This window comes from Pectinophora gossypiella, chromosome 2 (assembly GCF_024362695.1).
Source record: "Pectinophora gossypiella chromosome 2, ilPecGoss1.1, whole genome shotgun sequence".
Classification (NCBI taxonomy): domain Eukaryota; kingdom Metazoa; phylum Arthropoda; class Insecta; order Lepidoptera; family Gelechiidae; genus Pectinophora; species Pectinophora gossypiella.
In genome coordinates, this window is record NC_065405.1 from 17,991,712 (window position 1) to 18,016,073 (window position 24,362).

At 38.7% G+C, this 24,362-nt stretch overlaps 1 protein-coding gene across 1 annotated transcript in view; it reads right to left on the reverse strand.

Annotated features, from left to right (window-relative positions):
* LOC126375869 (Down syndrome cell adhesion molecule-like protein Dscam2) overlaps nucleotides 1-24,362 on the reverse strand; it is a 168,959-nt gene that overhangs the window by 30,138 nt on the left and 114,459 nt on the right. Inside the window, exon 7 of the mRNA XM_050022942.1 lies at nucleotides 2,526-2,754. Within this exon, the coding sequence (XP_049878899.1) occupies nucleotides 2,526-2,754 (229 nt within the window). The remainder of the gene's footprint in view (nucleotides 1-2,525; nucleotides 2,755-24,362) is intronic.

The following is a 24,362-nucleotide window of genomic DNA, read 5'->3' on the forward strand; positions in this document are numbered from 1 at the left end:
TATCGAAATGGGATGCCCGAGAAGACCACAAAAGTCGAAACTCATGTCAGGTAACAAAGTTATTACAGGGAGGTGTATGTGGCGCGCTTTGGCGTTCCCGGTGGGCTCATAACGCATTAAGCCGTGTGCGTGACGTCACAGAGGCCATTTTGCCATCGCGTTGTGTTGCCAGGTCTAGAATGTTTAAAACTTTGTTCTTTTTATAAAAACCAATAGACGTAGAAACACAGTATTTTAGAGTATTATTTAACATGGAAATAATCGAAGGAACATCGATATGTTCCTTCGATAAAAATATAAGACAAGCTCAAAAAATCTATAATTATTATTTTGTTAAATATTTTTGTGTTAGGTAAGTTATATTTTTATGCTTTATATTTTGTACACGTTCCAGACTTCAAGTAAATCAATAAAAAAACGCTGACGTACGTATTTTATATGTTGAACACGTTCTATTGGAAATTACTTAATGTTATTTGAGAAAAGCTGAAATTTAAATTAGCAGAATAAATATTAAACATCAACTTTATTCGTCGTATGGTTAGGCGTCGTGGTTCACGCTGCGACTTGAGCGGAGTCCACCACCATCTGATCATTGCGTTCTTTTATAATAAACAATTTATTTATATTCTATTCATTAAGTTGTTTAGGCATTGCTTATTATTTTCATAGAATTGCTGTTTTGGTTGGATTGACCCGATTTTGCGATTTTTTTTTAAATTCTTGTTTTACTCGTACCTATAAGATTCATACACCTTATAATCGCCTTAGTGTACATCGAGCTTTACCTAATGATGATTTGGCATCCAAAAGTCCGCTCTAACACACGAAGTGCTTACTCAGTACGACTTTCCTAAGTAACAACACTATGCCATAGGTAGGTACGTATATTATTTTTTATATTCTAGCAACACTAAAGGGAAGTCATTAACTGGGAAAAGGCGAATGAGGTCGGTTAGTAATGCACTTGTTTGCCCACCGTTCAATTTGCAGTAATTAAAAAGCTTTTAAAATTGCCTGCGCATTGGGTTGCGGCGGCGGAAACGGATAGTTTTTACCGAATTGAATATTTTAGTGCGACGATTCGTGCGGTTAGAAATAAAATGTGCTTTATATAAACATATCCGAGACAGCTAGACAGGAGATGATTTAACACAAAAAAATGATTCTATACTTATATAGAAATTGTGTGAGTTCATATTTGTTTCCACTTCCACGAATAAAATTCGATAGATTAAAAACCTAAAATAAACATAATAGAGTACTTTGGAAAGACGTACAAAACCGAAGCCCACGCGAACGAATTCACAGGCGTACACCTGGTTGAGTATACATACATATATAGATTAAATAAATAAAATATTGACATTTACCGACTGAGCTGGGCGGTGAACGTGCCTTATATAAGTAGGGTTAAAAAAATCGACGAAACTTTTCGAGAAAAGGTAAGTAGTGCTTTGCCTTGTGTTTTGCTTTGCTCGTCTTGGCGGGGGCTCTCCTGTGCCCCCAGATTTGACGGCCAAACAAAATTTTATCCAATTGCCAAATGATTCAATTGAACTTTTGCTTAGCTCTCAAATAAGCCTACACAAACATCGCCACTATAATTATTATAATTTAGTTTTTAAATATGTTCATATCTAAATATAGTTAGGATTACTTCATGTGTTATTTTATTATCATCATTATCTTAGTTCATCTTGCGATTAATGTACATCTGACTACTCCAATAGGATAGTCGTGGGCATATTTTATTTTTTTCCATTAGTTTAAGTACCTACCAAACCAACTTTAAGTGACAGACAGACATTTTACGCCAGACAGTCAGGTTACGTTGCAATGAAAATATTATTAAGACCATTAATATTTTAGGCTTCGTGGCTATTAGCATACTTAATTATGTGAACGTTTGTAGAAAGGTAGGTGTAGGTACCTAATCTCACAAAATGGCCTTACGAGAGTCAAAGCTCAAGCCAATCTGAATCGAATTACGTCCACATGAAATACATTTTACCTGTTTGATGTTCGGTATTAAGTTTTATGTTTTGCTCGCTCGAAAATTATGCTCCAAAGCCTGTGTACTACCTACATTTGATTTACGAGATAGTCTTTATGCTAATTTTACATTTAGCATAAATCCGTTGCAGATGTATGTTCACTTGTTGACCGATAATTAATTATGGTAGTGACGTACGGTCACGAGCATTAATATTATGTATACACTTTGGTACCATGTCACATTAACTTTTTTGACAATTTTAACTGTAAGTCTCACTAAATGTCAAATATATGTTAGTACGACAGAGTCCTAAAGGGGGTACAATATATTGCTCACGACTGTATAATGGTGCTGTGTAGATGACACAATGCAACCACAAACCACACACGTTTAGGAACACGTTTCAGTAAGTAAATTCTTCGATCCTGCGTTAGCTTCAACCACAGCCTTTCAGCCGCTGCAACACTTGTAATGACGGCATCCGTTTCCGTACCTCTGGGTGGGTTTAAATTATTATTTTTGTAACCTGCGTATGCGGCTGCACGTGTACAGTGAGCTGCGCGCGCAGTGCGAGGTGCAGCCGCAGCGTGACGTGTCCGTGCGCGTTGGCGGCGCGGCACGTCCAACGCCCCGCGTCCTGCGTGTCCGCTCTGCGCACGCCGAGCGCGCCGCGCGACGACCAGTAGCGGGCTGTAGGATCGCCCTCACTCGTGCGCACCTCGCGGAGAGACCCGCCGGGAGACTCACGGTACCAGCTGAAACAAAGTTGCATTTAAGTACTATTAAACAGAACAAGGTGGTTGGGTGGTGGACATTTTTTTAGGATTTGTAGAGCTGTTTATTATATTCTTAGAAGGTGCGACTGATATGAATCTGAATTTCTTGGCACTCCCACGCGCATGTGCCGAGGATCTTTTGTATGCTAATTACGAAGACCTATGTGAAATTTGTATGCCAAAGGGCTCGACATGATTGAGACTCATATTAGCTGCTAATACCTTTGTTACTAACACTCAAGTTCTGAGAGTAATTAATACGCTACATACCTTCAATTAAGATCTTTGTAATTAACAGGTAACAAGGTGATGTTTGTTTGAGAATGTGAAATGAAATGAATTTCTAATTCGTTTTATTATAATATAATAATTATTTTTGTACTTGAATACATCGCTGCATGGTAATACCCGAGTAACCACATATACTGTCGCGGTACTATGTACTGTCGATGTACCAGATATGTTCGTTGCTAAATAAAACCCATTTCCGGCATGTTTTATGTGTTTTTCTTCAATACTTTTTTATTTTTTAAATGTTACTGTAGTTTTGTGGTACACCGGCTTGTTTCACAAATGGGCGGGCTGCGGTTCGATTTCCGGTACCGAACTTACACCATCATCATCCGAATTTTCATCAATGAGTTATTAATTTATCTTATGTACAATTTTCACTAACACAGTTGGCTCGTCTATTGTAGTCAACAGAAAGCTCGGTGTGGTTACTTTGTACTTTTGACTAACCCATTAGGAAATAGTCATGAGTTTCATCATCATCATCTTCCTAGCATTATCCCGTTTTTCACAGGGTCCGCTTACCTAACCTGAAGATCTGACAGATCCGGTTTTTTACAGAAGCGACTGCCTGTCTGAAATAGTCATGAATTTGTGGTATGCTTATTTAGCATTTCATTGAGGGTGAATGTATCAAAGAGCGAGGGTAAACTGGTATTACTTTCAATACCGCGCTAGGCACACGGGGCTGTAGACACCGCCCGTCTCCAGAGAATCGATACGACATTCAAAAACAAATTTCCTTTTAAACTAACGTGCCTCCCAACCTAGGTGATGTACCTAGAAGAGGTCAAATCATCACAGTACTAACTTGGTATATGTTTCCATTCTTACATTTACGCTTTGGTAAATCGAAAGGTCATTTGTACAGGATCGGGCTTTTATAGTAACATATTCATTGGATGTAGTGTTTGTTATGTTAGGATCAAGGGCAATTTGTTCAGGTACCCTTAAAACAGAGTCAGGGCACAGGTGTGTTAAATTATGTAAATCCTGACCTTAAAGGTAGGGTCAAAAACTAAGACCATTCCCAAATTAGATACTCCGAGGAAAGCGCTTTGAATATTTTGGCGACTATTGTCCTTGAGAAACACTCAGACGCCACGACTCAGCAGTTTTTATGGCATTTATCTTGATCTTCTTTTTCTTCTTATCGTGTGGGTTGTGAGGTGGAATACCAACCTCATCAACCCTGGTGTCAGGGTTACTATGGAGCCGCCAAATGCCCCTGACATGGCTCATGTGACGACTACATATTTACTTACATCAGTAAGTAGTAACCGGGACCAACAACTTAACGTGCCTTCCGAAGCACGGATTATCAATCAACAATGTGATTGTTATCCTCTATTATGATTGTTAACTGTTGTAACGTGTTCGTCTTTTAAATAAATACATTCTCGTTTGTACTCAGTGATAACTAGTTAACCTGTCTTTCCGAAAAAATAGTACGTTGCTCCTCTTTATAATTATTAAATTTTTGTTAGTAGGTAGGTACGTAAACGAGAAGATTCTCGCAAGTTCCGAAATGTTTGTGAAATAAAGTCACGACCTCTAAATCCATCATCGAGCTACTTCTACTGAACAAGTGCTCTTCTAGTGCCTCTCTAGACTAATTGAAGTGAATAAATTAATTCCCTTAGCATCCGCCCTTCAGTTGGTTTGGACGTTTAGACATAATTCGGGGCGAGATCCGCGCTCCCTCCAGCATGACGAATAGTCTCTTCATTTTAAAAGTAATTTCTATTTCTAATGTCTGTATTCCGTGTAGAGCCCATTGTTACGATAACGTCTCGTTGCTAGGCAACAACACGCGTACATTGCGTCATTAGGAGCCCAAACAAAAGGGAAGGGAAAATCTCCGAAGGTACAATCTGCAGAGGTAGGATCTCGTAATACGACGGTCAATATGAAATCAGGCAAGTTAAACTGCCGGATGAAGGTTACCTTATCTTATCTACTGCTTGCCCTTCCAGTTTAAGTTACAAAGTTTGGTAATTTGGCTCAAGTTTGTGTCTGTGTGCTTAAAACTTTTTAGTTGGAGTATTAATTGTGCTTCCTAATTATGCTCACTGTATACATGGTGCTAGTGACATCGTAACGAATACTTCAAGGGTGATTCAGACCATTATTATGAGTTGATATCAAGTAGAATTTTCTTTGCAAAAGTATGGAAATGAAAAATATTAAAAAAAAACACTAAAATGTTCATGAATTTTCCGATAAGAAATTCCATTTGATATCAACTCAGAATCATGGTCTGAGTCATCCCCCAAAGTTTTCGTTACGGTGTCACTAACACCCATACATAACCGTATGGCTACCTGTAAGTACTTGGGTGATTCGGCTTATGATTCTGAGTTAATAGCAAGTAGAATTTTCCTTGACAAAATTATGGAACGGAAAACAATTTGAAAAACACTAGTTTATGAATTTTGCGACGGAAAATTCCACTTGATATTAACACAGAATCATGGTCTGAGTCATCCCCCTCAGTATTCGATGACATTAACAGCCTGTTGATAGAAACAGGAGATGTCGTCATTATATATTAAATGTTTTATAGGTATTGCTTCTTCTTCTCTCGTGTGGGTTGTGAGCCTTATCCTCATCAACCCTGATGTCAAATAGTAGCCGGAACCAACTGCTTTACATGTCTTCCGGGGCACGGATCATCTTACTTTCGAGCAATGTGGTGATCCATGTCCTAACCAGACTAGGGATGCCTCTTGTTTATACAGGTTTAAACCTTTATTTACCTTGCGAAAAACAAGAAAATCATAATATAATTTATAACAATCGGCTATGTGTGTGTTACCTACATTTTGAACAATCATTTCTGTAAAAAAACTGTCTATATAAGGTTTATGGGATCCCTTATTCGAGGAATCAAAACAATTGTTTGTGTAGTTCAAATATGACGAGCAAATATACTCGTAGAGGTCGGTGGCGAGTACAGTTCCCAGTACTATAGGATGGTACATATAAATATGTAGCTATAGGTAATATCGATTGCAGATTCAGCGAATACTGTGGTTGATGAGTCTGTACGTAATGAAGGTAGGTAATACATAGAGTAATGAAGGACTTTTCAGGCTGCGTTCTCCGAAAACAATATAGATTGCGTTGTACAGATTTAACGTGATAATTATCTGTTTTCTCATTGCTCTGGTATAATTTCCAGAGGCATTTATAAAAATAATTGTTGCTTGATATTTCGATCTGATATGGTATATAATTATGTTGCTACCTACATTGGTTCACTATAATTTGATCAAAATAATAATGGGTGGAAAATGCGTTGTGCCTGAGTGTAATAACATAAATACCCAAAAACTCTTTTATCCATGAGACTAGTAGGTTTAACGAAGGCAACTCTGTACAGCGCTATCTATATTGTTTTTGGGAAACGTATCAAGGAAAGTAGAGGGAAATTGTCATCTTGTTGACGTGGTTCGTAGAAATTTCGAATTGCAATCAGTTTGTGATAAGTTTCGTAATAAATAAAAGATGAATTCGGAATTTATAATGAAGTGACAAAACTAAAGATAATTTCACTTTGATACAATATTAGTAGGTACTTTAAAAGTACGAGTAAATCTTTAATCATCACCAGCCCATTAACGTCCCCACTGCAGGGGCACGGGCCTTCCCTATGGATGGATAGGGAGATCGGGCGTTAAACCACCACGCGGGCCCAGTGCGGATTGGTGGTTATTAACGACTGCTAATGCAACCGGGACCAACGGCTTAACGTGCCTTCCGAAGCACGGAGGAGCTCGAGAAGAATTTTTTTTTGTGGTCACCCATCCTATGACCGGCCTTTGCGAAAGTTGCTTAACTTCAACAATCGCAGACCGAGCGCATTTACCGCTGCGCCACCGAGCTCCTCTCTATAATAAGTCATGTTAAAAAAATAACTTACGATGAATTAAACACATAACATAACAACATATAGTATCACCCCTGTATCACCGAAGGCAGGGGCGTATAGCACTCCAAGCCAGCTACGTTTAAGTCCCATGTAATAGGAGGCCTGCCTATTGCCATTAACCGAGCATTAATTTTGGAAACCACATGATATGAACGAAGAATTTGTCTGTCAGTACTATTCAGTGACAGAGGATAGCAGTCCTGGTATCGCTTTGAAATAAACTACTCTGGGCGCCATCACACTGGCGTCAGACAGAGTACTGCGGGGCGGAAGGCAAGAGGAAGCCACTGCCCTATTTTTCCCTAAAAAGTAGCATGGAGAATGCTACACCGACAAGAGCTTGGCCCTTAAATTAGTGATGATGATGAAGTTAAATGGATTGACAAAACTTACTTGGAAAGTTATTGGTTATACTCACAAAAAACTCGTCATAAATACGGGCATCGCACGGCTGATGATGACTGATACCGTATGAGCCCTGATGGTAGTAAATTTTGGTCCCAAGTTTGTAAAATGAAAAAAATGATAAATGATAAAAATAAAAAAATAAATGTTGTGGCGGAAAATTCTCTTTTGGTGACTTTCTCCACTTGATATTAACTCGGAACAATTAGCTGAATCGTCCTCAGTGTTCTACTCGGTGTCACTAACAGTCTGTATATACACATGTAGGTTGTTAATGTTCTTTCTTCCTTCTATCTACATCTACATAGGTACATAAAATCACGGCTATTTACCACCGGGGAAGGCAGAGGCTATGCAATTTCATTTGTTTCGATGTATTTATATTGGTCCTTAATAGACAATTAAAATAAAACACGTGAAATTTTAATATACTTCTTATACTAAACAAACAATAATTAACTGCTTGATTGAATTGGCGCACATTTATGTGATTGCTATGTGGTGATAATTGTTAATGAAATATTTGTGCAATTTATAATTTATGCTTTCAATTAACTGGAGTGAGTGTTTTGGGACAAAACCTTTTGGTGCAATATTTACAATATTACAGATATGAAGTATTCATTGAGTTCGTTGATAATTCAGAATTGTATAAAACCTAAATTTGTCTATTGAATATTGTTTGAGGGTGCCTGGATATATTTTCAATAATTGGATAGAGTTATATAAGAGTAAACTTGTCAATTGTAACATTAATAAACTAATTTCTGAATCCGAACATGGATTCAATTTGTACTTCCATAGTTAGTATATTTAAATATTATGTTTGAAAAAGGTCATAGTTAACTAGATATGAGTTCCGATGTGTCAGAAATGAATTGGAAGCGAGATGACGAGGGTCAACAGTGACACGGCTTGTGTTATTGACCCAATCGCAGTGTCATGTCCACTGAATTATGAATATTTATAAGGAATATTACTTACGGTGTTTATTTTTGCTGATCTTGCCTCCATTTTTTTAAACACACTGGGTACCGTCATGCCTCTTGTTGGATGCTGTCAGAGATAAGTTATTGCAGTTATGTGTAAATGATTTGTCTGATGTTCTTCGTAATGCGATGCTATGTGTTTTCTCGCTCCACTTTCTTCTTCTTCTATCGTGTGGGTTGTGAGGTGGATTAACAACCTCAGCAACCCTGGTGTCAGGGTTATTACTGAGCCGCCAAAGACCCCTGACATGGCACTTATATCAGTAAGTAGTAACGACGGAAAATTCCACTTGATATCAACTCAGAATCATGGCCTGAATCATCCCTCAAAGTTTTCGTTACGATGTCACTAACATCCTGTATATCTCATTTGGGGAGTAAGAGGTACATCCATCGCAAGAACGAACTAAGTACTCACACCTCACCGAGCTTTCTGTTAACCCAACTCGATAGGTGGTGAAGCATATCGCTGTCTATAATGGTCGAGCGAACTGTGTTAGTGACAACTGCACTTCAGAGAAATATGTATATTCTTATGTAAGAACCTGTCTGCTTTTAACCGCTTACTGGAAGCGGCCTGTAATGTAACCGAAGCTTATTGTAGCAGTTTCAAGTGTAGAGCATTCCAGAATTATCCTTTGAAACGGGAGGACCTCGGACTTCGGAGTTGCTAAGATATCGAGTGGCACTGCGTACTACACTTCGCTGCAAGTGAATATACTGTAAGTAAATTTGTTTATTTGTGCTTATAGACTTTATCATAATATATTCATAAATAACTGAAAGAAGAAAGAAGGACCTTTTCTTCAGTGAAGGAACTTGTGGTCTGAAAAGGCCACATTGGAGCAATTCATTTAAAAAACCAAATTGCCATTTCACATTTTGTTGACATTGCGCACTTAGATTTTGTGAAAGAGAGACGCTGAATTAAAATACGAAATACTTTTTCATTTAATTATTTGACCCAAATTTTTGTCAATTTCCACCAGGAAAAAAACAACAGAGAATCTACTCTTTTATTTACAAAACCACAGATTGAAAATGTAACGAACGTAACATGTTTATATTATGCCTGTATTGTGCTAATTCCTGTAAACATCATCTAATTTTAAGTTATATCTGTCATTTTCTTATCCGCCGAAAAGGAAAGGGACGGGTAATCGACAAGCATAACAAGGACATAACTCTGACCACCATATTGGGATTTACTTTTATAAGTAGTACTAGTACCCGGACCTCCAGATCACCACATAAGCATAAGCTTATGTTACTCAAACATAACAGCTTCCGTGGTCTAGTGGTTAGAGCGTTAGGCTCATGATCTGGAGGTCCGGGTTCGATTCCCGATGGGGACATTGTCGAAATCACTTTGTGAGACTGTCCTTTGTTTGGTTAGAACTGTTCAGGCTTGAATTACCTGATTGTCCGAAAAAGTAAGATGATTCCGTGCTTCGAAGGGCACGTGAAGACGTTGGTTCCGGCTATTAGCCGTAAAAACATCTTCACCAACCCGCATTGGAGCAGCGTGCTCCATATCCCCTCCGGTTGATTGAGGGGAGGCCTATACCCAGCAGTGGGACGTATAATAGGCTGTTTATGTTACCTTCGCATAAAAAAATGCCACAACATGGTTGTTTAGTGTCTGGTAACCGGCACCACATGATTAGGTGCCGGCAGTGTCCGGCGCGGCTCGCGTTTCCTCCCGCCAATTTCCAATAAATTGCTCTGTTAGCTAAAACCTGAACGTACAATTATTGTAATAGCCGCCATTACTGAATTTGCCTCCATTTGTTAAAATATATGAAATGCTCGTTAAAGCAATTTTTTTGATGGATGAAAAATAAAACCTTTTATGGAAAATGTTTTAACGATAATGATGCTACCTAGTATTTTATAGGTAGGTATTTGTATTTATGAGCTTGTAATAAAGATTTCAAAAAAGTCTTATCATCTCACTGCTGGGCACAAGCCTACTATCATAGTATAGGATGGGTGGGACATAATTCGACATTTTCCGAATATATATATTATAAATATATATTGATCTTCAGCTGAACACTAGGTCTTTTATATTTTTGACGTGACTTATTTTATATTTGCTACTTGATCCGAACATTGCTTGAGTTTTCCCAAAGTTGTTAATCCTTCTGTATAAGAAATAGTTATTAATTTATCTCAAGTGCAGTTTTCACTAATACAGTTGGCTCGACCAATATAGACGGCGATACGGCTCACCTATCACGTTGGTCTAATAGCTGGGTGAGGTGTGGGCGCTTAGATCATCTTGCGATGGTTGTACCGCTGACTGCCCCGTTGTGATACAGTCGTGAGCTTATATTTAAAAATAGTAACCTACAAACAAGTAGGCAAGTTCAACAATTAATCACTTCTACGAATACAACCCTATCATAAAGTAGATTGATGGAGCGCTCCGGAAAATTGGCTACCGTCGTGTCTAACTTTACAGACTGAGGGCTTCTGGCAAATTGAGATATAACTCTAACATACATATATACATAAACTCACGACTATTTAGTATAGGGGCAAGCAGAGACTATGGAATACCATTTGCTTCGATCCAGACTAATTCTGACAGACTTCTCTTGCTTCCTCCACGTTCATCGTTCATTTCACACACGCACGCCGGTTCAGAGTAGATACCTAGTACTAAACGTTTTCTAAGGATATCTCCACTTTGATCACTGTCAAACAAACACTGACCTTCGCTTTATATACCTTTAATTATATTTTTAATTCTATTATCCTTCATGCGATCTATGTTTCCAAACCAACTTAATCCCTTCTCTATCTTTGTCACTATATCGTCTGTTACACATGTCTCTCTAAGCTTATATAAATTACTAAATATGAAATGGAGAAGAATGTGATAAGTACAATCATTGATATACATATAACCCGGCCGCGTTACGAATCACCACGCGCAATACCTAGATACTGAAGACCGTACCTATGTAATTTACGACGTTTTTATTGAATCTTTATACCGCATATGAATGTATTTGTCAGTTATTTTTTTATAATTCCGAAAATTTGGATTGTTGGTAGAAACTAGCGATCGAACATAATAATTCGTTGGTAGGTTTATAAAAACTAGCCAAGACAGACCTTAGGCTACAATACATTATCTTATGTTATAAGAAGATATGATATGTTATACTGTTACTTATAAATAAATTTCAGGACTGACCATTGAACTTGGCACCTATTTAGATCTCACTTCTTTTGTCGTTGAATTCGACAACCAAGGCATTTAACATACTACTGAACTTGGCTGTCATTTCACATTTATGTTTTTGATTGGATCAGAAATTATCAGCAATTACTTAATATTTTAAATTTGTCAGAAAATAAATTTAAAGCTCATGTGAAGCTTACTTTATGTAAAAAAGCTTATTATAAGATTAATGACTACCTAAATGATAAAAATGTCTGGTATTGAATGTGTTCCTCTAGTTATTAAATAACTTGTAATGTATATCATCATTAGTTTTTAAAAGATGTGTTGCTGTTGCAGTTTCTTGTCATTTCTTCTCCTCAGCCATAACACCTTGCGAAATGACGTAAATTCAAAAATGTTACATTGACCTTCAACAAGTTTATCCATGATAATTACGTTGAATAAATGATTCTGATTTCTTACTAAGTCCGTACTTTATATCCCTTCTGGAGTCAACATTAATTTAATTCTTGTCAGTGTAGCATCCTCCATCCTTCCTTCTGGAGTTAACCTCTCTAAATAAATACATAAGAAACATCCTGGATTGTATCAAGCCTGACAGATGTCTCTATAAGTAGCATTACTTATTTTTAGTCATAATTACGTTTTGTGTTAAGCAATGGAATTCTATAGTCTCTGCTTAGCCCGATGGGAAATAGGCGTGAGTTTATGTATGTATCTATGTGTTTATGTGTTTTAAAGATTAAGCTCATTCTAAATTTTATTTTACTTTTAATTATCTACTTACCCTTTAATTGTGAATTTTATGTACGCTGTAGTTGTCACATAATAATATATTAGTTAAAATATCGTTAGCTATTGGATAAATAATGTTATAAATATAAGTGATGTGGTGGTACTTTAATAAATAAACCGAAGAAGAAGACAAATACGATGGGAAATAGGCGTGAGTTTATGTAGGTATGTAAGAAGGCAAGAGAAGTGAGAAGTGTGTCAGAAATGAAGCAAATGGAATTCCATAGTCTCTGCTTACCCCGATGGGAAATAGACTTGAATTTGTGTATGTTAATAATCCGAGTACCTCAACTGCAATCTCAGCGAGTATCACAGCTTCGGATCGATTTGTTAGGAAGTGTTTTCTCAGCAGTTTGTGAAGTGGTATGATTCCCAACAACGGTCGGTGTTTGCTTTCAATATGGCGATGGCCCGGAGGCTTCACCCTTACATTTCCCTGAGGGCTACAACCGTATTCCATTACCTCTACATGTTGGGTAGCGTCGCCACAAGGAGCGAGCTTAAGGGCAGCCTTGAAATATGAAAGTGTTTATATTATGAATATATCTACTCACAAACAAAGTATTTTAAGAGGTACAAAATAAGCAATTGTAGTTTTTAAAATACTTGTCCGAAAACTGTCAAATAGCCAATTATAGTCTAAGGAAACAAGACTATGCTTTATTTGCAATAAATTCATTTACTAGGTACTTGTAACAGTGTTGATATATCGGGAGTCTCATATCCCTGATTAACGCGGTAAAAACCCGGTATTACGTGTTTTATGTACTCCCTTAGCTAATAAAACCAGCAAAAAACAAAAGTGTCTACTCACTTCCTTAACCCACGTCCAGCCAGCAAAGTGTTTATATTATGAATATTATCTACTCACATTTCAAAACTTTACACTCTTGCGCTCTTGTCGGCGGTTACTCCACTGACAAGAGCGCAGCTCTTAAAAAGAGAGAGAGAGAGATGAAAACTTACGCCTGTGACTGTCTTCTTCTATCGTGTGGGTTTCGAGGTGGATTACCAACCTCATCAACCGTGGTGTCAGGGTTACTATTGAGCCGCCAAAGGCCTACGACATGGCTCATATGACGACTACTTACCGGTTACTACTTAAGTAAGTAGTAACCGGGACCAACGGCTTAACGTGCCTTCCGAAGCACGGATCATCTTACTTTCGGACAATCTGGTGATCAGCTAGCAAAGTCCTAACCAAACTAGGGACCACAAAGTAAGTAAGTATGAGACTGGGAGTCTCATATCCCCATTTAAACGCGGTAAGAACCCGTTATTGTGTGCTTTAATTATGATAATAATCGCGTAAACTTAAAACAGACCACAAAGTAATTTTTGTGATATATCACCACCGGGAATCGAACCCGGGACCTCTGGATCGTAAGTCCAGCGCTCAACCACTGGACCACCCACTCCTCGCAGCTCTGTATAAGTCCCATGTAATAGGGGGCGAGCCTATTGCTATTAACCGGACATAAATCTTGAAAACCACGTGATATCAATTTTATTTATGTTCCAAACATGAATCCAAAATAAAATCGAATCAGGGACACTACGATGTAAATCATAATATGTGTGATAATAAATAGTAGGTATTACTACTATTCGTCCGGACTTGTAAAACAAATAGGCTAGTTTCCAACTAGTCAAATCAGTTACTTTTTACTAAACGTCAAAACACGAAATTACTATGGAATCTGTATGAAAAAGCACACTGTGACGTCATAGAAAAATGTGTTTAATTGTCGGACTTATTATTACGTTTTTCTTGATTAAAATTCATAAATAAGTTAAATAGAAAAAAGAAAATGTTTCTCGTTAGTTTCAGATCTGTCTTTATTTAGTAATCAGAATTTCATAATTTATCTTGAACGTAGTACACGACCCAATTGTAGCTATTTAGATATATTAAAAACAAACACCACGCTGCGTTCCAAAACAAAAATAGCAGACGTAGCGAGAAAGGCTGCCTGCTTGAAATGGGACTGGGCTGGACATGTTGCCCGAATGCCCGATGACCTATGGGCCAAAAAAGCCACAGAGTGGGTTCCTGCAAGTGCTGTCAGACGTCGGGGAAGGCCACGGAAAAGATGGCGCGACGAGTTAGACCGCTTCTCGAAACGGTGGCGCGAGCAAGCTGGGGACAGGGAGGAGTGGAAGAAGAGAGGCCTTTGCCCTGCAGTGGGACGTTGAGGGCTATTAATAATAATAATTTAGATATATTATTAAGTATGTGAGAATAATAATAATATCTTTTATCATTCTGTTATTCCATCTAAAATTTTTAACCCTTGCTAACAAAGTTGTGTTCGCAATTTTAAAAAGAAACACCTCACTTTTTCGTTTATAATAATTTCTTGTGCAAATAGCATAGCATACGTATTGGAAATCCCCGTTTTGTGCAAAATCAGCGGCATATGGCAACTTTGAGTTGCGAGCGGTGCGGTGTCAATATTGGATGCCTTCGCAAGGCGTGTTCAAAGGGTGATGTTTTATTTTTCGCCAATATAGCTTTAATGCTAGCCCTGTTATTTGCTTACTTTTAAATTTAGAAAACCAAACATATTTTTGGGAAAATTACGGACGATAGATTACTGAGTAGGTAGATCTATAAATGTGTTTGAGTTCTATTTTTGAAAAATGCATTCCTTACACTTTTATTACATAAACAGCCTATATGCATCCCACTGCTGGGCACAGGCATCCCCTCAAACAACTGGAGGGGGTATGGAGCATACTCCACCACGCTGTTCCAATGCGGGTTGGTGGAGGTGTTTTTACGGCTAATAGCCGGGACCAACGGCTTACCGTGCCCTCTGAAGCACGGAATCATCTTACTTTTTCGGACAATCAGATGATTCAAGCCTGAAAAATCCTTAACAAAGTGATGACAATGTCCCCATCGGGAATCGAACCCGGACCTCCAGATCGTGAGCCTAACGCTCTAACCGCTAGACCACGGAGGGTGAAAGCACTGTAAATATAAACTTAACAAACACAAATATCTACAAAGTTATAACATGGTAACCACTCTGCAGTGTACTTATTCAAAATGTTTAGTTTAATGGATGACTACGATTTTGGATAGTTTTCATTGTACTTCGATGAACACTCAACCCTGAGCTGTTTTCATAAGTTTATTCCTCAGGGTTACCTAACTAAGATTAAGATTTAACTTTGTTAACATTATTAGAGTGCACTGTTCTCCCTACCTTATCACCTCAAGGTTCCTTGAGCTGACGCGAGCGATTTGACGTTTTAATGATATTAGAAAGACTTCTGACTTTTTGGCGGGAACGGAAACGGGACGGTTGTTTCTTCATTGAATAATCTAAATAATTTATACGAAGTGGTGTTTTGTGGTTAAGTTAGTCGGAAAACATCCGCGATAGTGTTATTATATCGGAATATTCAATAAACAAAGTGTATCTATCTATTTTCGCTTCGTGCGAATAAGCCGCTTCATAATTCAAAAGTTTATGCGAACTTTTGAGTTAATTCGTTTGGGGTTCGGAGTAGGAGTCTGTTCCGAGGGTGGGGGCTTTGGTTTCAGCATTCATCGTCATCACCTTTCATCATTTTATTAATCATCATCAAGAAAAAAATTACATAAGACATGGCTGTATGGGCATAGTTCCCTTTGCCTTGACCTTCGGAGAAAACCAAAACAAATAAGAAGAAAGACCTCTTAATTGCTCAAGAGAAGAGACTAAGGTCTACGGTGATCCTTAAGGTGACATAACCCGGAATCCTACCAGAAACGTCCGAAAGTGGTCAACCATTAGAATAGTTCGTCTATTTGTAAATTAGAAAATAATAGTTTTCCTATTGGTACCTTCACCACGTAGACATTGGCCCCGATTCCTGCAGACACCTAATTTTACTTTAAGTTATACCTGTAATTATCTTATCCGCCGAAAAGGAAAGTGACGGATGATTGGCAGCTCTTAATTTTAAGAAGAATGAGTAAATGAATGAATAGCCCGGGCGAATCAAAAAGGTATCTCGCTGGTATGCAAACCCTTTGACGTGTACTGTCAATATTATTCTGTCGGGTTATTGGCCAATGTAAAATTTTTAGAAGGTTGTTTTAGATTTGTGCTCAAAGTTGACGTGTGTTCCATAAATTTTACGCTTGTCGATTACCCGTCCCTTTCTATAAAGTCTATAATATATTATAAAGTCTATAATCACAAATAAACAAATTTACTTACAGTTTATTCACTTAGGTATGATTCTAAGTTGATATCAAGTTGAATTCACAAAAAATAATAGTGTTTATTTTTTTCACTTTCATACTTTTGCGACGGGAAATTTCACTTGATATTCTTATAACACATTATAACCACAGCTATTCGCTAATAACCTATCATCTTTCATAATAAGCAAGCAATCGACGTGTAAACACGGTAGTCGTCTGAATCTGTCTATGCGACTGATACATTATTCATCACTTTTAGATATGATCGTGTCAATCCGAGAATGGACGGATATATAAATAATGGTGATATTACGACGTGTTTGTAGAGGACGGGTAATGGGGGTCGTTGCGTATAATACACCTATATGTATCTGCATCTGCAGTATCCTCGTAAAGCCGAGGTTTCCAGACACAATAGTAAAACAATGGAGTTTGGATTTTAAAGGGTGTCGGCGTTACGATTATATGGGGCTGGCTCAATCCATCAGAGGCCTCTTAATTTCATTGTTATAAAAAGCATTTAAGTGAATTCAACTGTTTATTTGATATTCCGTTAACGCTATTTTCTACTTAAATGGACAAATGAAGAGCGCTGAAAATAGGCTGGTATGAGTATATCGTGTCCTGAATTCCCCCAGATGTTTCAGATTTCACTCAGCAAAAATATTCAGAGATTGTTAGTGAACAGTTTTTTCTGTTTATTGTATTGTATTCACCCATTATAATAATTACAGATGGCGATACGGCTGACACCTATGACGCAGGTCTAACAGAAAGCTCGGTGAGGTGTGGTTGCTTAGTTCATCTCGTGATGGATGTACATTAGCCCATTTGTTTGGAATGAATGAATGAATAAACACTTTTTTGCACACACAAACAGAACAGGTACGAGGAAAAACTAAAAACTAAAAGTTGGCAAAGGCGGCGTTATTGCTAAAAACGTACGAATAAATCGCACGTGTTTCATAATTGGCTACTTGTAACAATAAAATATAAAATATGTCGTATATGGTACTTTATCATTATCATCATCAGCCCATTAACGTCCCCACTGCTGGGGCACGCGCCTTCCCTATGGATGGATAGGGAGATCGGGCCTTAAACCACCACGCGGGCCCAGTGCGGATTGATGGTTATTAACGACTGCTAATGCAGCCGGGACCAACGGCTTAACGTGCCTTCCGAAGCACGGAGGAGCTCGAAATGAAAACTTTTTTTGTGGTCACCCATCCTATGACCGGCCTTTGCGAAAGTTGCTTAAGTTCAACAATCGCAGCCCGAGCGCGTTTACCGCTGCGCCACCGAGCTCCTCGTTAACGATAATTATCCAATTGTTTTTTTTTTTTTATATAAAGATCATTTTTATTTTTACAAAATAAGAATACGTTTTTTTTATCTGTGTATTACAAGACTCGATGCACGGGCGGCCATGATTGTGCTTCGCGTGACGTCATATTTCACAAAATAAACAACAACTATCTGTCAGATTTCAAGTTATACTGTTTGACAGTTTTGTTTGTTGAAATGTGACGACACTGGGCAAAATGTCACGTGACCAACCGTTTTCGCGCGTTTAAAATAATTGAAGAAAAATATGTTTTTTTTTTCTATTAAATAAAGCTTTTTCGAGAAAATAAAATATTTTAAGAGGTACAAAATAAGCAATTGTAGTTTTTAAAATACTTATCCGAAAACTGTCAAATAGCGAATTATAGTCTAAGGAAACAAGACTATGCTTTATTTGCAATAAATTAATTTACTAGGTACTTGCAACAGTGTTGATATATCGGGAGTCTGATATCCCTGATTAACGCGGTAAAACCCGGTTTTATCTGTTTTCTGTACTCCCTTAGCTAATAAAACCAGCAAAAAACAAAAGTGTCTACTCACTTCCTTAACCCACGTCCAGCCATTAGTTACTAGACACAGGAAGTTAAACAATAAACTATTAACGATACAAAGTTCATAAAACACACATTAGCGGCGAATTTACAGCTCCCCTCGGGGCAAACTCATCGGTTCGTATTAATATTAGTGAAGGCAAACGTCATGAGTCCGTAAACTGCTCAGGTTTCGAATTGGGGCTGCCAACTTTGTGGATTATCACAAGGGTGTTCATTGGTAATTTGTTTTAAAATTTTATGACCATGAGGCAAATCATGCATGTAAAGGCCTGTGAATACTACACAGTATCATACCAGGACAAAAAATAAATCTAATTTCTATGGCACTACGCCTACTAGACCTTTCCATCACCAGAGCAACACCGTAGCGTGCCAAGCACGGACCGACCAGAATAAATTCCCGATACGGGGATAGAATAGGATTGCTGCGTTACCACTACCACCATGTACCATTTCTTTTTTTATATATTTGTACCCCTGCATGAATGCCGAACATATCACAACATTCTTACGTAAATTATTTTACCACCTTTATGTTTTTTAACAAATAAAAGAGAAGGTGCAGGTCGTGTCGTATCGGGAGGTGAAGGTTTTGGCGAGAAGAAGAGAGGAATGGCGATTACTCCACCGACAAGAGCGCAGCTCTTAAATAAAGAGAGAGAGAGAGAGATCTTTTTTATGTGTTCTCGCAAATAAATTGATTTGATTTGATTTACAGAGGGCATAGAGCGTCCGGCACGCGACGGGCCCTGGTCCTAGTATGATACGGTGTAGTGGGCACATGCCTTTATATTCATGATTTGCCTCATATGACATTAAAAACTTGGCCGGAACATAGTTACAGAGTGTAAGTTTTTCTGACCCATCACCACCCGTTTTCGTCGATAGTAGCGACATGACCCGTCAATACGTTTAGCGTGAACCAAGGACCCCGATATGTAAATACGTGGGGCCACGTCTTGTGTATGCCCATTCACAGGGACGTAATCAGGAACTAACAACAGAGAGGGTAAAAAAATATATTTTTTTGTCTATCATAATTATTGAAACACCCGGGACACTTCATAAAAAAATCTCATTCTTGCCGTGTGTCGCTTTATCACGTAAGTGCGAGAGAGGTAGACAGTCCACGCGCGCTCTCCCTTACTCCTTAGCGGCCCTTTAGACTAAAGTAAAACCCAGAGGGGGTGAGGTAAATCTAGGTACGGGGTGGAGAGTTACCATTCTACAGTCAGTTTTGACAGTGAATAATTTAATAATAAGCGTAATAATATACTTACAATTTCACGGATTAACTTGAAGATGTACTTGTGCAAAGTTTTAATTTACTTAGTTTACAAGCGGTAGTTAAGTATAATGCTTGTAGAATTTCAAAGAGTTCTGTACTACGCAAGCAATTTGCAGCCGTAAGTTTCCAGTTTAATATTTTGTTTGAGGATGTACTGCGCAAGTTGGAACGTATTGTGCGCTGGCGGCAGTGTAAGGTTATAAAGTGCTTCAAGTATTGTATTTGTTAAGTTATTACCACTACATTCTGTTTTACACGATTCTCATTAGAACTTTTTGCTTAAGATTTCCTCCTTCTGAAAAGAACTGCCATTTTTCTTGTGCTCCTTTATAAATCCCGGAAGTGATTTTTATAAACCAAAATAAAGGAATAAGGGATTCACTTTCCTTCTCAACGCTAATAAGAGTACTTCAATCTTGAGATTCTTTTTCAGAGCGAATATTGCAGTACTGGCCTATATAATAATAAAATACTTAGGTGGGTCCTGTTTAATAATCCATCAACATCTAACAATATCGTGTCCACTAACTAGGTATAACCGGAGAAGCATAAACGAAACCTAGCCAAGCTGCAACATCCGCGAATTAAACGAGGGCTTCGACCAATAGCCGTACGATTTTATCCACGCAGCGGCGCAGATAGGATTCGCTGCGTCTATTGGAAAACCTCGATGTAATTCGTGACGCGCGCGGCGCGGTTCCCGTGTTGCCCGTGCAGGTATAATGCATAGTTCTTGCATTAATTACCGATTAAGTATATGCATCGAAACATTTACAAGTTTAGCCACTTCGGGTGGTATTAATAAACTAATCTCAGCTGAGACTACCCTCCAGATTATGCTCAAGACCCTGTTTTTATATAAGAACTGTCACATTGACATAATCTTGAGAGCAGTCTCGAAGCTGAGATTAGTTTATTAATACCACCCTTAGAGTTTGCAGCATTAGGAACTAAGGGGGTCTTATTCCTTAAAGTTGTCCTGATTACCGCCCTGGCTAGGACCTCTTGAGCATCAGTAAGTGTGTCCATCCATCTTGCCTCCCCTTCAGCCGCTGTATCGCTGTACCAGCCTCTAACGAACCATATCGACACTCTGTCGATACCTATCGGCACGCGCCGAACTTTACCGGAATTTAAATTACCTAACTGTAAATAAAATTCAATTTTCTGAGCGCCAACGACATTTTCAGTTGGAATTTTGTTAAGAAATATAATTTAGTCGTGTGCTAGTTGATGTTAAAGCTAGTTTTATAAAGTAGTTCTGGGATTTCTAAGATTTACGCGACGCAAACGGGAATTTGAAATTGAATGTCTCGTCCAAGATGAGCTCGTTCAACAAGCTACTAATCTTATTTATGTTGTTGTATTATTTCTCTTATTGTTCAACTGTGTGTTTAATAATCACAAGACCTTGTTGTTAGCGAAAGATAAGACCTTGTTGTTTCCTACGTAACATACTTCAAAAGTACTTATTTTAATTAGCTATTAAAACTCATCATCATCAGCCCATTAACGTCCCCACTGCTGGGGCACGGGCCTTCCCTATGGATGGATAGGGTGATCGGGCCTTAACCTCTCATATGCCGAGATACCAGACACAATAGATTTTACATTGTGTCTGGTCGAGATCCGCGTTCCGGCGTTCGAAAGATTAAACCATCACGCGGGCCCAGTGCGGATTGATAGTTATTAACAACTGCTAATGCAGCCGGGACCAACGGCTTAACGTGCCTTCCGAAGCACGTAGGAGCTCGAGATGAAAACTTTTTTTTGTGGTCACCCATCCTATGACCGGCCTTAAAACTAAAACTGGGCTATTAAAACTAATCATCTTTTTTAAACAAATATCATCATCATCATCATCATCAGCCGTACGACGCCCACTGCTGGTCCCCCAAGGATCTCCAAACAAATATAAGTTCACAAAAAGCAACAAAGTCAAAGCGTGGGCTATAAAACAGAACGAGCGAAGTTGTTACCAATCTAGCGCTGAGAGCGACGCCGCGGGCCATCCCTAGTCTCGCAGACATGCCGCGATACATACAAATGATCTTGTTCCGGCAAGTTGGCCGGCCAGCGGGTGTAAACAAGTCTTAACAGGCTTTGATGAGCGACATACAAACAAGGACCTCATTCATAAGAACTGGGTCAGGCTCCGGGATTATAAATATGGGTTTATTTTGTGAACTCGCAAAAAGGGTGCGCTGATAATTAACATTTACATCGAAAATACTTTTCTGAAAAATTATAAAGGCGTTGAATTTTTATTCTTTTATTTGGAACTCATAATTAATTAGTTGGATCGTAATTATGCCGACATGTCTCTACCATGGCTGTCACGGTTTCTAAAAGACAAATGAACAGGCGATTTCATGATATATAAATACATTCTTGACTCCAACAAATCTGACTGGGTCTCTAAATCGGTTTTAAGTTGGAATTATGTATGGATAATAGATAATAGAGGAGCTCGGTGGCGCAGCGGTAAACGCGCTCGGGCTGCGATTGTTGAAGTTAAGCAACTTTCGCAAAGGCCGGTCATAGGATGGGTGACCACAAAAAAAAAAGTTTTCATCTCGAGCTCCTCCGTGCTTCGGAAGGCACGTTAAGCCGTTGGTCCCGGCTGCATTAGCAGTCGTTAATAACCATCAATCCGCACTGGGCCCGCGTGATGGTTTAAGGCCCGATCTCCCTATCCATCTATAGGGAAGGCCCGTGCCCCAGCAGTGGGGACGTTAATGGGTTGTTGTCACCCATCCTATGACCGGCCTTTGCGAAAGTTGCTTAACTTCAACAATCGCAGACCGAGCGCGTTTACCGCTGCGCCACTGAGCTCCTCCTCGCTAGTTATTATAAGGAAATAAAGCGCACATAAAATAAGATAAGCGCTATCATCATTAATCATAGTATGCTTGTATGCTCCATACCCCCTCCAGTATGCTCCCCTCTGGTTGATTGAGGGAAGGCCTGTGCCCAGCAGTGGGACGTATATAGGCAGTTTATGTTATGTATGCGTCTATTTGTCGCGTCGTATTTGCTATAATTACGCTTTGTGTCGTCAGTCGAAACTCATCCTTATTTCGCACAGAGGTAAGCAGAGACTATGGAATTCCATTTGCCTCGATCCTGACACACTTCTCTTTGCTTTCTCCACATTCAGAGTAGATCGACATCGATCAAGAATCAAAGTAAAGTGATATGTTTATGATGTAAATTGAGATAGTTATTTCAATTAAAAGTGGAAAACATGGGTTTATTTCTGCCACATTTTGACTAGAATATCCAGATAGGGGTGGTTTTTGTACAAAATATGAATTCGGACAGCAAACTTATCTCAATTTACATATTCAATGAACGGAATATGAATACATTGCTTTCAACTTCATAAACAGCACGGGCTCAATACTGTTTCAGTGAGAGTGTTCTACTTTCTGAAAAGAAATCGAATGATCAATCGGCTTGGATATTTTTTTACACGTTAAACTCACGCCTATTTCCCACCGGGGTAAGTAGAGACTATGGAACTTCATTTACTACAATCTAAACATACTTCTCTTGTTTCATACTCGCACGCCGCCGGTTCACAGTAGATCTTAAAGAACCTTTTTTAAGGACATCTGCAATTTGGTCAATATACGTCCTTCTAGGTCTTCCTCTGCCAGCCCTACCACCAACCTTTGCTTTATATACTGCTTTTGTAATCCTATTATCCTTTACGCGCTCTATGTGTCCAAACCAACTTAACATTCCCTTCTCAATCTCAGTTTTAATCGTCTTTTAAGGTGGTATTAACAAATTAATCTCAGCTGAGACTGCCCTCGAGATCATGCTCAAGTCCCTGTTTTTATGTAAGAACTGTCACATTGACATGATCTTGAGGGTAATCTCAAAGCTGAAATTAGTTTATTAATACCACCCTTAGACTACATCTCATTTTTTAGGGTAAAGAAAACACCATCGCCCTAGCGTTATCGGGTCCGCTTACTTCTGAAGATTTGACAGGTACGGTTTATTACAGAAGCGCCTGTCTGACCTTCTAACAACACTTTCTCCTAGGAATTTTCCCTAAAATTAAAGTCTGCAGAGTTAAGAAGTACTAGACAGGAACTATGTAGGTCAGGTGAGGGCGGCTCTAGTGGCGGCAGTAAATCTTCGCGCTGTCGGGTCTGTCGCTTCCGTTGTCCTCGCCACTACACGAATCTAAGCGACCATCTGAATTAAATTACACTTTGTTTTAATTCTTCGGTGGTGGTGTTTGTTGGAAATGGAGTTGGTTTAATTACGTGGTAAGTATACCTAATCCGTTAAATGTTACTTATTAATCGCTAGATTGGGAGTAAATAATAGAATTAAGAACTATGACAATTAAGGTATCGTAAGGGGGCTTTCAAATAAACTGCAGCCGCGAAACTTTGTATCGATTTGTTCTATAGTGCGACCGCCGCACAACAGCAACGCTGCACGAACCCTACTAATTTGAAGACACCTGAGCCCTCTCCCAACTGACCTTATAAGCCAAGTAACACCGAAATATTGAGTAACTAAGGAGTTTATTTCTTCGAGATTTGTTGTAGAAAA